The 16,592-nt window shown below is 42.0% G+C and overlaps 2 protein-coding genes and 2 non-coding genes across 5 annotated transcripts in view; 1 reads left to right on the top strand and 3 right to left on the bottom strand.

Annotated features, from left to right (window-relative positions):
- Positions 1 to 7,943: 7,943 nt before the first annotated feature.
- Positions 7,944 to 11,552, bottom strand: EEF1B2 (eukaryotic translation elongation factor 1 beta 2). The gene is made up of 6 exons (XM_047773313.1): positions 11,109 to 11,552; positions 10,511 to 10,633; positions 9,128 to 9,254; positions 8,790 to 8,856; positions 8,254 to 8,379; positions 7,944 to 8,143 (listed from the first exon to the last, which is right to left on the bottom strand). The coding sequence occupies exons 1-6, from the start codon at positions 11,186 to 11,188 to the stop codon at positions 7,989 to 7,991; spliced, it is 678 nt and encodes a 225-aa protein (XP_047629269.1). The 5' UTR covers positions 11,189 to 11,552; the 3' UTR covers positions 7,944 to 7,988.
- On the bottom strand, positions 8,514 to 8,646 carry LOC125123800 (small nucleolar RNA SNORA41). Its single transcript, XR_007134176.1, has one exon. It is a non-coding gene; the product is annotated as a small nucleolar RNA SNORA41 (small nucleolar RNA).
- Positions 8,933 to 9,011, bottom strand: LOC125123798 (small nucleolar RNA SNORD51). The gene has a single exon (XR_007134175.1). It is a non-coding gene; the product is annotated as a small nucleolar RNA SNORD51 (small nucleolar RNA).
- Positions 11,553 to 11,713: 161 nt separating the features above from the next.
- The window catches only part of NDUFS1 (NADH:ubiquinone oxidoreductase core subunit S1), a 39,382-nt gene continuing 34,503 nt past the window's right edge, over positions 11,714 to 16,592 (top strand). Inside the window, exons 1-3 of one of the 2 annotated variants that reach the window (XM_047773311.1) lie at positions 11,714 to 11,852; positions 14,969 to 15,033; positions 16,245 to 16,336. In XM_047773311.1, coding sequence (XP_047629267.1) covers positions 14,973 to 15,033; positions 16,245 to 16,336 — 153 coding nt within the window. In that variant the 5' untranslated portion in view covers positions 11,714 to 11,852; positions 14,969 to 14,972. The remainder of the gene's footprint in view (positions 11,853 to 14,968; positions 15,034 to 16,244; positions 16,337 to 16,592) is intronic. The other variant, XM_047773312.1, reaches the window with a different exon arrangement.

Genomic DNA, 16,592 nt, shown 5'->3' with positions numbered 1-16,592 from the left:
AGGGACTCTGGGGGTCCAATGACTGAGAGCAGGACGAATGATTGAAAAGACAGAGGGGTGGAGAAGAGGATGGCACTGGGGCAATTTGAGGAGGAAGCAAGGATGGTGGATGCCTAGTTGGCACAACAGTGAAGAATCCCAGCTTCCCCGGGCTGGAGCACAGACCCACCCAGACAGACCTGACTCCTCACTGGAAGGAAGCTCTTCCAAGGACAAGTTCCAGAGCCTCCGAGGCAGGCTATCCATCCGGCTTTGAACTATGGCTCCAATATATTCAAGATCTGTGACCTTGGCTGAATTAATCCAAATTTTTAGACCTCAGCTTCCCCCATCTGCAAAATGGGATCACAATAGCAGTACCTGCTATGTAGGATTACTGTAAAAATGAAATGACTTGACACAGGTAAAGCACTTTAAGTGATGCTTAGCCCTATAAATACCTAGCACATATTAGCTGGTACTATGCTTATTCAGTGAAACTCCTGGCACTTTCTGACAGCAATTGTTTCGTCAGCATTAGATCCTTTCCTCCTCTTGAATGAACATAAAGATCTTGTAGGAAAATAAGGGAACTTACACAAATAATTTCATAAGAAGGCCATTTATAAATTCTATATAAAAATATTAGGGGTCACTAATGGCCTAGCAGTTAAGGATCTGGTGTTGTCACTGCTGTGGCTAGGGTCACTGCTATGGCGTGGGTTTGATTCCCTAGCCTAGGAATATCTGTATGTCACAGGTATGGCTGAAAAGAGAAAAAGATTTTATGGGTTAGGGAGTTCCCGTCGTGGCGCAGTGGTTAACAAATCCGACTAGGAACCACGAGGTTGCGGGTTCGGTCCCTGCCCTTGCTCAGTGGGTTAACGATCTGGCGTTGCCGTGAGCTGTGGTGTAGGTTGCAGACGCGGCTCGGATCCTGTGTTGCTGTGGCTCTGGCGTAGGCCGGTGGCTACAGCTCCGATTCAACCCCTAGCCTGAGAACCTCCATATGCCGCGGGAGCGGCCCAAGAAATAGCAACAAAAGACAAAAAAAAAAAAAAAAAGGAATTTATGGGTTAGGAGGCTGAAGGGGCAGGAAAAAGCAGAATGAAAGACTTTTTTTTTTTTTTTTTTTTAATGGCTGTACCATAGGCATATGGAAGTTCCTGGGCCAGGGATTGAATCCGGTTGAATTTAACCCACAATGCTGGGCTGGGGATGAAACCTGCACCTCTGCAGGGATCCAAGCCACTGCAGTCTGATTCTCTTTGGTTTTTGTTTTTGTTTTTTTTTTTTTTTTTTTTTTTTTGCATTATCTAGGGCCGTTCCCATGGCATATGGAGGTTCCCAGGCTAGGGGGCGAATCGGAGCTGTAGCTGCTGGCCTATGCCAGGGCCACAGCAACGCAGGATCCAAGCCCCATGGTTTCTAGTCAGATTCGTTAACCACTGAGCCACGACAGGAACTCCCTGCAGTCTGATTCTTAACCCACTGCACCACAATAGGAACTCTAAGACTTCTTAAAAGAAATAGTTTAAACCCATCTTGAAGAATGGCTGTAATTTTAACAAATGCAGGTGAAAAAAGAGGCCATTTCAGGTATGTGCCATAGCAAGAACAAATGTTTAGGGATTGGAAAACAGGCTGTGTTCAGAAAAGAGAATAGTCCCATTTTATAGGTACAAAGTGAGGACAGAAGATTCACAGGTGAGCATCAGGCTAGAATGGCAATCTATAGTTCAGTATTCTTACATATGAGCAGCCGTTCCTTGAGGGGTGGGGGTTTTACATGTCTACATATAGTTTCCTTTGATTTTTTACTTTACTAAAAGCTATTCAGGCCAATAACATTCCAAATGACAGACTTCCATTTGGGACATTTTCCTAATGTAATTTTTTTTAAATTTTGATTTTTTGCTTTTTAGGGCTGCACCTGTGGCATATGGAAATTCCCAGGCTAGGGACTGAATCAGAGCTGTAACTGCTGGTCTACACTGCAGCTCACTGCAATGCTAGATCCTTAACCCACTGAGTGAGGCCAGGGATCGAATCCACATCTTCATGGATAACTAGTCAGATTCGTTTCTGCTGTGCCGCTATAGGAATTCTCTCAATTTCTATTTTAAGTTTACCCTTGTGTGATATTATCTTCTTACTCTTCCTAATTGAGGACATGAAGCAAAGGTTGTACTGATGAAACAGGATCAAATCATCTAAAGGCAGGGATGAAGAACTTTCCCCATTCTATCGCCAATACTTTATCTGGTCCATGAAGACCTAGGCTGAGTTCCTCCTCTCTCACTTACTAGATGACCAACTGGGGGTCATCTTTCAGAGTTGTGTCCTCATTTATAAGTAGTGATAACAATGTCTGCTTTGTTTATCTCACAGGCTTATTATAATGCGGTTTATATTAGACAATGTATGTGAGGCAAGCATTTATTTTTTTTTATTTTTTTTATTCCAAGGATAATACCTGCCATTGCCAAAGTGTGTTTGTTTGGGAAAAAATATATAGGTATATCCCAAAACACTAAAGCAACTCTTTGCATTTGTATCTTTGTCCATAAGCTTATTTTTCAGTTACAGCCAATGAAAAAGAATCAAGCATTTTTCAGTGTTGCTATTAAACTGGAAAAGCTTGTTGGAAAGTCTCCATTACTTTCCAAAGCAAATACGTTAAATTTATAAAATGTTTCACATATGCCATAGTCTAGCCGTTTCTGTTTATTAAAACCTGAGTCCTCTTATTTCCCTGCTTCTATCAGAATCATCTCCAGTGCATAGTTCTGCCTTTTTTTTTAAACAGAAATACAGTTGGCATACAATATTAATTAGTTTCAGTTTACAACATGGTGATTTGACATTTACATACATTAAAATGTTTTAGTATACACTACAAAAAGTCTAGCAACCATCTGTCATCATATAGTTCTATAATTTTATTAACTGGAGTTCCCGTCATGGTGTAGCATAAACGAATCCGACTAGGAACCATGAGGTTGCAGGTTCATTCTCTGGCCTCGCTCAGTGGGTTAAGGATCCAGCGTTGCTGTGAGCTGTGGTGTAGGCCACAGACATGGCTTGGCTCTCAAGCTGCTGTAGCTGTGGTGTAGGCTGGCAGCTACAGCTCCGATTGGACCCCTAGCCTGGGAACCTCCCTATGCCATGGGTACCGCCCTCAAAAAGACAAAAGACAAAAGAAAAAAAATTAACTATATTCCCTATTCTGTACATTACATTCCCATGACTTATAACTGGAAGTCTATCCCTCTTAATCCCTATCTATTATTTCACCTCACCACCCCCCAACCCCTTCCCCCCATCTATGCTTTGCCTTTTTTTTTTTTTGGTCTTTCTGCCCTTTCTAGGCCCGCTCCCACGGCATATGGAGGTTCCCAGGCTAGGGGTTGAATCAGAGCTGTAGCCACTGGCCTACACCACAGCCACAGCAACGCGGGATCCGAGCTTCGTCTGCAACCTGCACCACACACAGCTCACGGCAACGCCGGATCCTTAACCCACTGAGCAAGGGCAGGGATCAAACCCACAACGTCATGGTTCATAGTCGGATTCGTTAACCACTGCGCCACAACGATGGGAACTCCCTGCTTTGCCTTTGTCTTGGAAACCAGCCTCACCATTGTCCTCATACAATGAGCCAGATCATAACTCAGATGCTTCCACAATTTAGCCTCATTCTAATCCCAAACTGACACTGCAAAATCCAGCTAAACTTGTCTAATTGCCTCCCAAAATCTCTAATCTCATTCTTGTCTTTCTTTCTTTTTTTGGAATCTGAACCTGCACCACAGCAGCGACCCCAACCTGCAGTGACAAAACCAAATCCTTAACTGCTGCACAAGATAACTCCCCTATTTTTTTTTTGTTTTGCTTTTACTTTTTTTGTTCTTGCCTTTATCATTCTGTCTTTTTCACCACCCTAGAATAGTTTTTCTTTTTTTTAAAAAAAAACTAATCACCAATTAAGGTCTATCAAGCTCAAGTCCCATCTCCTCTAAAAAACTGTTATTCAATTCTAGCCTTTCCTGAGCCTATGGACTTTTGGATTAATCAGCCTTCCTTATCTGTAGGTTCTACATTTGCAGATTCCACCAATCATGGATCAAAAATATTTGAAAGGGGAGTTCCCGTTGTGGCGAAGTGGTTAACGAATCTGACTAGGAACCATGAGGTTGCGGGTTTGGTCCCTGCCCTTGCTCAGTGGGTTAACGATCTGGTGTTGCCGTGAGCTGTGGTGTAGGTTGCAGACGCGGCTCGGATCCCGCGTTGCTGTGGCTCTGGCGTGGGCCAGTGGCTACAGCTCTGATTCGACCCCTAGCCTGGGAACCTCCATATGCCGCGGGAGCGGCCCAAGAAATAGCAACAACAACAACAATAACAACAACAAAAGACAAAAAAAAAATTTGAAAGGGAGTTCCTGTTGTGGCTCAACAGGTTAAGAACTCAACTAGTACCCACAAGGATGCAGGTTCTATCCCTGGCCTCACACAGTGGGTTAAGGATCCAGTGTTGCCGTGAGCTGTGGTGTATGTAGGTCACAGACCAGCTTGGATCTGGTGTGGTTTAGTCCAGCAGCTACAGCTCCAATTTGAACCCTAGCCTGGGAACTCCCATATGCTTTGAGTGTGGCCCTAAAAAGGAAAACAAAAACAAAAACCCAAACAAGGAGTTCCCGTCGTGGCACAGTGGTTAACGAATCCCACTAGGAACCATGAGGTTGTGGGTTCAATCCCTGGCCTTGCTCAGTGGGTTAACGATCTGGCGTTGCCATGAGCTGTGGTGTAGATTGCAGACGCGGCTCGGATCCCACGTTGCTGTGGCTCTGGTGTAGGCCAGTGGCTACAGCTCTGATTCGACCCCAGCCTGGGAACCTCCATATGCCGCAGGAAGTGGCCCTAAAAAAGGCAAAAAGACAAAAGACAAAAAACAAAACAAAACAAAACAAAAAAACCCAACCAAAACTTAAGACCCATAAGTTTGTGTTGTATGCTACAATTAGTCTTTAAGTATGCTTAGACTAGCTCTGGAAAGACATAAGAACCTGAGCATAAGTGAATGTGAGACCTGGGGAACAGCAGGGAACTTCATTGTATAACCTCTGGAACTTTGAACTATGTTAATGTGCATATTTTCCTAAAAATTGGATTGTGATGATCATTGTACAACTATAAATGTAATAAATTCATTGAGTAATTAAAACAAAATAAATATATTAAAAAAATATGATAGTAAGGGAGTTCTGTCATGGCTCAGTGGTTAACGAACCCAACTAGGAACCATGAGGTTGTGGGTTCGATCCCTGGCCTTGCTGTGAGCCGTGGTGTAGGTCGTAGACAAGGCTCGGATCTGGCATTGCTGTGGCTGTGGTGCAGGCTGGCAGCTGCAGCTCAGATTCAACCCCTAGCCTGGGAACCTCTGTATGCCTCAGGTACGGCCCTAAAATGCATTAAAAAACAATGATAAAATTTAAAAATTTTTTAAAATGTGATAGTAAAAGATACATCAAGTTAATTTTTTTATTCAAGGCTATGGATTCAAGATTTTAAAGTCACATACTTCTAAATAAAATTTATGACAGCTGTGGTTTAAATAAACTAAATTTTTAATTTCCTTTTTAACCAAATTTTTAATCATTCTTTATCAATAATTTTTTTTTTTGTCTTTTTGCTATTTCTTGGGCCGCTCCTGGGGCATAAGGAGGTTCTCAGGCTAGGGGTCCAATCGGAGCTGTAGCCACTGGCCTACACCAGAGCCACAGCAACACGGGATCCGAGCCACGTCTGCAACCTACACCACAGCCCACGGCAACGCTGGATCGTTAACCCACTGAGCAAGGGCAGGGACCGAACCCACAACCTCATGGTTCCTAGTCGGGTTCGTTAACCACTGCGCCACGACGGCCACTCCTATCAATAATTTTTAATATTTAACACTTTCGTCAAGCTCTTTGGGACTCAATCCCTTTAACATGTTGACAATTGTGAATTATTTCGGGCTATTCACTGGTTACTACACTTCTGCTTTTTTCCAGTTCTTTCAGTATCTCCAGGCTCTCCCGTTCTCCAGAAAATGAATTGCTGCCCCCTGCTGGCTCTCATGACACCGACAACCTGAAAAATCTCTCGTTACTTTAGACCAGGTCTGTTGGACTGATGACTTCATTCACAAAAATGTCTGACTGAATATATTCTCTTTAGAATTTAAACCAATTCCCACATTCAAGGTGGTCACAGACAAAGGAAATCAGATTGAGGGGAGAAACAGTATTACCTGTTTTCTGCTAGGGTAATCCTGACCTCAAACATGTAGTATCTTTGGCCTAGAGACTACAAAATGGAGGCCAGCCATTCCCAAACTCTGCTTTTGTAAAAACTACTACCGTGAATATATTTACCTGTAGCACCACCTCAATACTGAAGGCCCCTCCATCCCAGTAGGCTCAGTCAAACTTAGAATCCAGGTAAAATGTCCGACCTCTACACCTAAGCCCCGCTTATGAACTATAGCCTAAGGATCAATCATCCATATAGCTTTCCTTCCAGGGCACAATAAATACTGATTACAAATCACATCCTGTCGTGGCTCAGTTAACGAATCCAACTAGGAATCATGAGGTTGCATGTTCGATCCCTGGCCTCTATCAGTGGTTAAGGATCCTGCGTTGCTGTGAGCTGTGGTGTAGGTCGTAGATGCGGCTTGGATCCCAAGTGGCTGTGGCTACGGCATAGGCTGGCGGCTGAAGCTGATTTGACCCCTAGCCTGGGAACCACCGTATGCCTCGAGAGCGGCCCTAGAAAAGGCAAAAAGACCAAAAAAATTTAAAAAATAAGAATCATATCCTCAGGAGTTCCCATTGTGGCACAGAGGAAACGAAGCTGACTAGTATACTTGAGAACATGGGTTTGAGCCCTGGCCTTTTGCAGTGGGCTAATGATCCAGTGTTGCTGTAACCTGAGGTGTGGGTTGCAATCGAGGCTCAGATCTGGTGTTGCCGTGGTGTGGCCCCTAGCTTGGGAACGTCCATATGCTGCAGGTTCAGCCCTAAAAACAAAACAAAAACAAACAAAAAAACAAGAACAAAAACAAAACACCACATGCTCAACAGTTTTTCCTGAAGTTACAGAAGGCATATTTGCAACATCTACCTTGACAAATGGTTGTAAATCATGACAAACTCTGGGAATCCTTTCCCCCTTTGGGTTAGGTGTCTATAGTCTAAACATTGCACCCTCCATTGTCTAACACTTAGCATTATTTTCAGGTGGGATTTTAACTCATTTTTAAGTCACAATTAACCCCTAACTTGAAGATGCTAGGTCACAATAAATTTAAGTCACTGGTTACTATTAATGAGTCCTGCCATTTATCTTACCTCCATGTTTCCTCATCTGGCAAATTTAACATTATTCCTTATGTGCCCAGTATTGCCCTGAGCACTATACCTTTCTTTACTCATTTCTCTTGATTCCTTGAGGTAATCCCTACATTCTCACTGAGGAAAACCAACTCAGATAATAGGTAACTCTATAACCTCTTGCAAAGGCCAAAGTCTTAAACCATTCACTATAAACCTATGGGGCTAATAATTATCTAAAATCAAAACTCTCACTACAAAATTTTCAGTTTAGTTTATCTCCCTGATTTCTTTTGAAAACAAAGCAAACATAAAACTTGAAATACTGCAGTGAAAATTAGCATCACGCACTGAAGACATTACTAATGGGTACAGAAGTTGTCTATTATTTATCAAGTCTACTGGAGAGATCTGTGTAGGCACAGTATTTATAATAGGTAGTTCCCTCCTTGTTTGGGCTAAACGTCAAATGAAAATGCTGATCCAAATTTATATTACTTATGAATTATCTAGTCATTGAATTTCTTCCCTCAAAATAGAAGGAATATAAATACCAACCCCCAACTTAGGAGTCAAGAGCCAAGGGTTGTCTTTCAAACTTTTATTGAAGGGCAACAGTCCACGATGGATTTTAGATTTTATTGAATGCGGCCACATCCATAGACTGCACATAGTCCTCAAAAGCAGTGATCTGCTCCTCCAGCATATCTGTTCCAACTTTATCGTCTTCAACTACACACTGTATCTGAAGTTTTTTAATTCCATACCCCACCGGAACTAGTTTGGCTGAAAAGAACATCAAGAAAAATCTTAGTTAGCCAAGTCCTAATGGTTGACAAAGCTTGAAACTGTATGCAAATTAGATGCCAGTGTCAAAAAGCAAAGATTAAACTCACAAGAGCCCCAGACCAAGCCATCTGCTTGAATGCTTCTGACGCACTCCTCTAGTTTTGCCATATCTGTCTCATCATCCCAAGGTTTCACGTCTAATAAGATGGAAGACTTGGCAACAAGTGCTGGTTCTAAAAAGTATAAGAAACAACATGATTCAAATACCTCTGCTCTAGTATTTTTACCCTACTCCGAGGTGCTTAATGGAATCTTAATGTCTCTAAATGGATCCTGTCCTTAGCCATATAGTTATAGAAAATACATCTTGTGTTTGTCACACACATGCCCACTTTCTGTTTGGCTAAGAAAGAGGTGTTTAGTTGTGTAACAGTTTTTTTCCCACAGAGGAATGCTGCAGTTGCTACCATGAGAACAGCTGCAGACCAGTAGCTGTGGAAGTTTTGAAGCTCTGCCTCAAAAGAAGATATTGAAATATGTATTCAAGGAATGTGGAGGAAACTTTGGGAATTAATCTTTGGAAAAGATTATTCATATTATTACAAAAAGAATTAAGTTATATACAAATTATAAAATGACCTACTTTTGGCTTTCTTTGACTCATACTGTGCAAGGCGTTCTTCTCTTAGCCTCTTAGCTTCTTCACTTTCCTGTGAAGAATAAATTTAATATATTTCACAAAGCTGGTTGTTCCCGCCTTAAAGCTGATGGGATCATCACAAAGACCAGCTTTATCAGAAAAAAGCAAATCCATCAGGAGCTCAGCCGAAAGATGGTGATTTGATTTTATTCATCATGTAGCTAGTGAGGATTTTCAAAAGGCAGGTAATAAAGGGAAGCTGGGATTCAACCCCAGCCATTCTGGCTACAGAGACTGTGCTTAAGCACACTGATACACACACATGTCAATTTATGCCATACCTCCTCATCATCGGATCCAAAGAGGTCAATGTCATCATCATCTTTACTGTCTGTAGCTCCACTTTCTGTGGTGTCTTCCACATTGGCAGGGCCATACTTGCCCAAAGCTTTCTTCACTCCTGGCAGGCTTAAAAAAATTAATCAACTGTTAGGATGGTATGATATCCCCCTTTATTTATTTATTTTTTGTCGTTCTGCCTTTTCTAGGGCTACTCCTGCAGCATATGGAGGTTCCCAAGCTAGGGATCAAATCGGAGCTGTGCCGCGGGCTTATACCACAGCCACAGCAACATGGGATCCAAGCCGCGTTTGCAACCTACACCACAGTTCACGGCAATGCCGGATCCTTAACCCACTAAGCAAGGCCAGCGATGGAACCGCAACCTCATGGTTCCTAGTCGGATTTGTTAATGACTGAGCCACGACAGGAACTCCATGATATCCCTTTTTAGACAATACATGAGAACTTGTTTTCATTACAACTTATCAACCGGTCCCTTTTGTACTGAGAACTTACCCTTCAACGCTCCCATGTAAATACCTGTGCATGTTTTAGGTCCTCACTCAAACATTAACAGCACGTGACATGTCATATTCAATATGCACAATGGTTTGCTTTTAGGATGAGTATTTCTGTTTGAGGTTTCATTAAGCACACTCAGTGGACTGGAGCTCACTCCCCCACCCCCACTCCATTCTTGTTAGCAGTTTCAGAAGAAAGGCAAAGGACTGAAAGAATGAGCCACCTGCTAACCCAGAGGTGAGTCCCCCAGATCAGGGTTAGACGCATTAGCAGGGCAGTGTGGGGAAAAGCTAAATTGCTATTGTTGAAGTAAAATCATATCTTATGGCAAGACAATAAATAATTAAACATAAAAATTTTCTCTCCCCGTTTGGACCTCCTCTCTCCCCTTTTATGTATACTGTGCGTCTGCATTAACCAAGCCTCCTTACAGGTAACATTCCTTCCTAGTCTTGGGCCACCATGACCCACAACAAACTATTTGCTTTGCACCTGTAGATTTGGATTGTATAAACTGTTAGTAACATGTCATTCAACATACGGCCCTATCTCAAGAACTTCTATGGGTGGAACAGCTCTCAGATGTTTCTGAGGGGCTTTTCACAAGTTATAATTCTCATTGTGGCTTGAGTAAAACTTTCCATTTCACCTGATTTGCTTTTTATCAAAATTGTTCATGTCCTACCTGTTACATGAAAAAATGGAGAATTCCAGTCTCTTGGTCTTCTAAAGTCACAGAAATTTAGCTTACAATATCCCAACAAACATGAAGTCGCCAGAATCCTAATTTGTCACGCGGAAATCCCAAGTTTAACCTTAAAATCAGTCCATTCTTCAGATGAACACAAAGATAATTTTACCTGGCCTTTTCTTTTTCATAAGATTTGATGTGATTATACCAACGTAGGGCATGACATAAGTCGGCAGGTGGTGGGCCGGAGACTGCTTCAAATACTGCCACATCTGCTTGTGATGGCACATACCTGTCCATGATACAAAACTAGTTATACCTCAAAAAAAAAAAAAAAGCTGCGAACACCAGCAAATAAATGACAAACGCTACGACCCTCAGATTATTGAATGAGAACGCGCCCATTTGTTAGGGGGCCCTAAGGTGCTTTAGCTATTTGAGAAAAGGAGAAAAAAAAAAAGCTCCTTAGGATCAGGGATTATCTACTCGGTTCTCCGCGCTATCCTGAGACATGCCTGACACATAGTAGACCTCGGAAATTGCAATCACTAACACCATGTCTACAGGCTTCCATCTGTTAACTGAGCAAAACGCAGGAAAACCTAGTTGAATCTAGTAAGCGAAAAGAAAGCACCTCTTTAACCCTTCTCTCTCTGCAGCCCCTTCCCCCAGGAGAGCCCTGGGTCCAGGCTTCCTTTCCTCCAGCAGCAGCCGAGGCCGCGCCACGTGGCCCCACCGCACCCGGCCGCCCCTGCCGGTCCGCTCACCCCTCGATGTAGCTCTTGTCTGCCAGGTAGTCGTTGAGCACCTGGAGGCCGGCGGGGCTTTTCAAGTCTCCAAAACCCATGGCGATTGTCGATCTGGGAACTGGGCCGCAGCGGAGGTAAAAAGGAGCGCAGGCGAGGGAGCCTAACGCTAAGAGGAAAAAGGCCGCAAAAAGCCCGGAAATTCCTTATATAGAGACGGAGGCGTTTCTCTCCGATGCCCCTGGCCGGAGGTTAGAGGTTAAAGGTTAAAGCACTTTACGCTTCCACAATGTAAAAATCAAGGGCTCTGAATTAATGGCCGACAGATTGCCCACCGGTATTTCTCTGTGTTTGCAAATCATTAATAAAATGGATATTTCTCAAATTACTATCTCCAAGGGCTTCGGAAGATTACAAGAAGAGCCTTTTGAAGCACCGGAGATGACCGAAGACGTTCGGCCTGGGCCGCCAGGCCACTTCCGGCGGAACTGCGGGTCTGAGCCAACCCTTCTACCCCGCCCCCGCTCCCGGCTGCAACGCCCTCCGCCCCGCCCTCTGTCAAACTGACGGAAGTTGCCGAACTCAATCTACGCGGGAAGTTGTTGAACTGGGGTTTCTGGTCCCTCCCGGGTTTCCGTTCTTGCAGGAGCGGCTGACGGAGATGCCCGAGGCCGCCATATTGAATAAGCAAGTCGGCCTTTGAAGGGGTCGTTGCGGTGTAGACGGTTCTGCAGAGCAGCCATCCTCGGCGGCTCCAGGGAAAAGGTGAGGTCGTGTTTGGGTGAGAAGGCTGAGGTACCTTGGCCCTCGGAGTTTGTTCCTTGATGAGACTATTTCCTTTGGCCCAACCGACTCATTTCTCCTCTTGTCCTTGACTGGGTACCCCGTTCCACCCTGCCTTCTGGGGAACCCCCGGAAAGCCGGCAGGTGAGGTCTGTTAGTCAAGGTTTCTGGTCTGATGGAACAGAGAGGAGGAGAGGTCTGGAGGCCCGGGGGGAGCGGTAACCCGAATGCAGCCTTGTGGGTGACCTTCCTTCTGCAAGGGAATGCAGGACAGTCCTCTACCTGGAGAGGAGGCCGTATTGTTCCCCGAGGGAGGACCTGTGCCAAGTGACATGGGCCTAAAGACGGAGCATTTTCCACCGAATTAGCACAAAACCTGGTACAGTGCATCTTTCGTTGCTGTTGCCTTAGCAACCGTACATGCCTCTTATTATTTGGTTATGTTTATGGATTGGATAACACTTATTAACTCTTTCACTGGTGGGGAAACTGAAGAAAAGGACATTTTAAAATTTGTCCCAAGGTTGCAGTGCGAATAACAAAGAGCTACGTTGTTTAAAAGTTTGGGGGAACTAGTACATGTACTGTAAAATCGTGTATATCAGAGACGACTCTGCTCAAATACGAATTGAGGGTGTAGGAAACGTAGCGGTGAATTGTTTCTGGTGAATAAACAGCAAATTAGTTTTTTATGGAATGTCCTTTTTTTCCACCGAGTTGTATGTGCATCTTTAAGAGGGGTGTTATGCGTTTGCCAGAACACCTGCATTCTTTAATAGCAGAGAAGTGACATTAAGTTATGGCCAGAGAGTGGAGATAGAGTTCATTTAGCAGACAGTTATTGATCGTCCACTATAAGCTAGAAATGAATCTACTAAGAAGAATTAAATGGTGATATGACTGGGGAGTAGTTAGGACATTTTAGCTGGGCTGGTCAAAAAAGTCTTCCTGTGTTTTTACATCGTTGTATGAAATGCTGATTTTTGAATTTGAATCTGTCATTACTCTAATTCAGCAAATTCATTTTTACCTTCATATCAATATATTTTAATAGGACAGATTCTGCATATTCTGGAATTTGGTGATATCCACTTTTTTTTTTTCCCTCAACATTTCACTACATGTATTTCCTCTTATGCAGTCTAAGCTGAGAATGCCATATAAATGGGTCACTGTGAAATGTGACAGCATCCACGGTTTGGGTGTGAGGTTTCAACAAACCTCAGATCTTGTAATTGTATTATTTACTTTTTTTTTGTCTTTTTGCCATTTCTTGGGCCCCTCCCGTGGCACATGGAGGTTCCCAGGCTAGGGGTCCAGGCTATGCCAGAGCCACAGCAACATGGGATCCGAGCTGCATCTGCAACCTACACCATAGCTCACAGTAACGCCGAATCCTTAACTCACTGAGCAAGGCCAGGGATTGAACCCGCAACCTCATGGTTCCTAGTTGGATTCGTTAACTGCTGAGCCATGATGGGAACTCCTATAGTATTTACTATTGAAAAAAAATTCACCTATAAGTGGACCTGCACAGTTCAAACCTATATTGTTTAATGGTCAACTCTATTTGATGATTATTTTCTCAAGGGCACCATGCTAGGTCTTCAGAAAAGGAAAATGACCAAAGTGCACCCTTCCTTTTCAAGGAGCCTATAGTTTAGTAGGTACTGAAGTTGTTTACTAACCTGTAGTTTAGTAGGTGGAATAATAAAGACACATATATAGTGTGTGCCAATAGGAAAGAGAAGGAGCACAAAGGAAGAAAAGCACTTTAAAACTGATTTTCAGTGGGTAGTACTGCCTTATTGATTGAGTTCAGCTTTTACTGATATTTATTGAGCCGCCTACTGATAATACCTACCCTAGGACTGCTTTCTTCTTTAGATAAGGAAGCAGAAACTCTGATTTACCAAAAAGCCACTCACTAGTAGGTGACAGATGTCTGTAAGTTCAATATCATAAATTCTGAATTAATGAATTGCATGAGTTATTGAAGCTTGAACTAATGAAATTTCCTGTTACATACTATCTGTAATAGGTACCTGAAACCCTTTGCTTAAAACTTATGTATATGTACTATTTTCCCCCTCCTTTAACCTTTGAAATTCTTTATGTGATACATTCCGATCACATAATTTGCATTTTCAAGAGTTCCAAATGAAAAGTTAGATGCTTAGCCCATATAATCAAGTAGTAAGTTCATTGCTTAGCCAATACCATCAAGTGAATGGATAAAAAATTCTGAAAGGATAACTTTTCTCTCTGTTTTTTATGTATGTCAGTTGGTGTTATATGATCTACTTCCATTTATTTCAGTAATTCAGCAAATCTTTGAGAGAGGGTTTCTCATATTCAACACTGTTGACACTCTAGACAATTCTTGATTATGGGAGACTCTTCTGAGTATTGTAGTCATGACAACAGATAAGTTGTCTGGACATTGTTAAATGTTCCCTGGGAAGCAAAATTGTTTCTTATTGAGAAACACCGTTTTAGAGCTTACTGTATTCCAACCTTGGGGGTAGATACTGAGGATAGAAAGATTCAAGAAGTTTATAACACAGTGTGTGTAGAATAGGCACATAAATAGGTAATTGCAAATTTGTAAGATAAATTACTACTTGGCCCAGAAAATAGCACTCCAGACACTTAAAGGCTTGGGCTTGTGGGCCAGCTCAGAATATCTTGGGAGCATTTAATAGATAACTGCTCAGAATATCAACGAAAATTGGCAGGAAATCAAAGCAGAAAAATAGGCTTTATCTTACATAGCTATTAATGATACGCTCACCAGTATTCTTAAATTTTATTATGTTTCAAGTTTGATCATTTGTTTATAGTTAAGGACAACAAAACTGCCCTTTTATAGAATTAGAAGGCTCAAATTTATATGCTGGCTGCTCCTTCTTAGCTTCTTGATGATGTACAAGTCAAGTTCTGTCTAAGGAGAATTTGAGGAAAAATATCAGGACTGATAAATATTCAGTGAAATAATGTGTATAAAGTGCCGTAAAACCATAAAATGTTACCAAAATGTTTGTAATTAGAAGGTTTTTCTCCTATGATAATATATCTCTTCTTTGTTTCATTCTTAGCAGTATGTTAAGGATACCTGTAACAAGGGCCTTAATTGGCCTTTCTAAGTCTCCTAAAGGATGTGGTGAGTATTTTTTTTTTTTTTAATTTACATTTGTGTGTACTAGACTTTCTATCTTTGTGAATTCATAGGTCTATGGAAAATGTTTCTTGAAAGACCCTAAACCCATATTTTGTTTTAAATAAAAATAGAAACAGTGGCATTTCCATTGTGGCTTAAGAACCCAGCCAGTATCCATGAGGATGCCAGTTTGATCCCTGGCCTCATTCAGTGGGTTAAGGATCCAGTGTTGCTGCAGGCTGTGGCATATGTCACAGGTGTAGCTTGGATCTGGTGTTGCTATGGATGTGGCTGTGGTGTAGGCTGGCAGCTACAGCTCCGATTTTACCCCTAGCTGGGGAACTTCCATATGCCATAGGTGCAGCATTAAAACAACAAAAAAAAAAATTTTTTTTTTTGTCTTTTTGCCTTTTCTAGGGCCGCACCTGTGGCATATGGAGGTTCCCAAGCTAGGGGTTGAATTGGAGCTATGCCAGAGCCACAGCAACTCGGGATCCGAGCCATGTCAGCAACCTACACCACAGCTCACGGCAATGCCGGATCATTAACCCCCTGAGTAAGGTCAGGGATCAAACCAGCAACTTCATGGTTCCTAGTCAGATTCGTTAACCACTGTGCCACGATGGGAACTCCCTCCAAATTTTTTTAATTAAAGAAATGGAAACAGTGACTGAAGTTGAATGGAATAATTTTCAAAATATAACTTTACGTTAAACAATTTATAGAAATTATCGTGGAGTTCCCACTGTGACACAATTGGTTAAGAATCTGACTGCAATGGTTCTGGTTGCTGCCGAGGTACGGGTTTGATCCCTGGCCCGGGAACTTCATTTGCTGTGAGTGCGGCCATTAAAAAAAAAGAATAAATTATCATGGAATAGAAAGTAGTATGAACTGCCCATCAGTGCCAAAATGGAAAGAGCAGTCATTCTGCGTTTGAGAAGTGGTCTTCCCATGAACATATTTTCAGTGGTATTAAAAGTTTCAACTTAACTGCTTTTAGAAGTAGACAGTCACATTCAATTTGGTATTCAGGATTGGTAAAACTTCCTTGTTATTCAGTATATTTAAAGTTTGCATCTAGAGAAATAGAGAATAGTCTAAAATGAACAAAATTTAGGTATACAGGTTAGAGTTAATTGATCCATTATCTTCTACTATAATAAATTGAACTCTCTTAATTTCTTTTTCACTTTATTATTTTTGATGGTCAGTTCGAACAACTGCCACAGCAGCAAGCAACTTGATTGAAGTATTTGTTGATGGTCAGTCTGTCATGGTGGAACCAGGAACTACTGTCCTCCAAGTAGGCATATGTTTTAATTCTTTATTTTTGTGTATGTTCTGATTTTTTTAAAAAACAAAACAATTTATTTTCTTTATACTTTTCATTTAGTTTAAAATTTTCAAGATTCCTTGACAAATGCTCATTAAAGAACTGTAGATAATAAAATTATATGAAAATAAGTTTGACTTGAAATCTTGGCATTTCAGTGAGCTATCTTTTACCTGTTTCTGACTTTGTTAGTGAACGATGGTAGTTCTTTTGTTTCACTTCTACC

This window comes from Phacochoerus africanus, chromosome 3 (genome assembly GCF_016906955.1).
Source record: "Phacochoerus africanus isolate WHEZ1 chromosome 3, ROS_Pafr_v1, whole genome shotgun sequence".
Lineage (NCBI taxonomy): Eukaryota > Metazoa > Chordata > Mammalia > Artiodactyla > Suidae > Phacochoerus > Phacochoerus africanus.
This window is presented reverse-complemented; position numbering and strand designations above follow the sequence as displayed.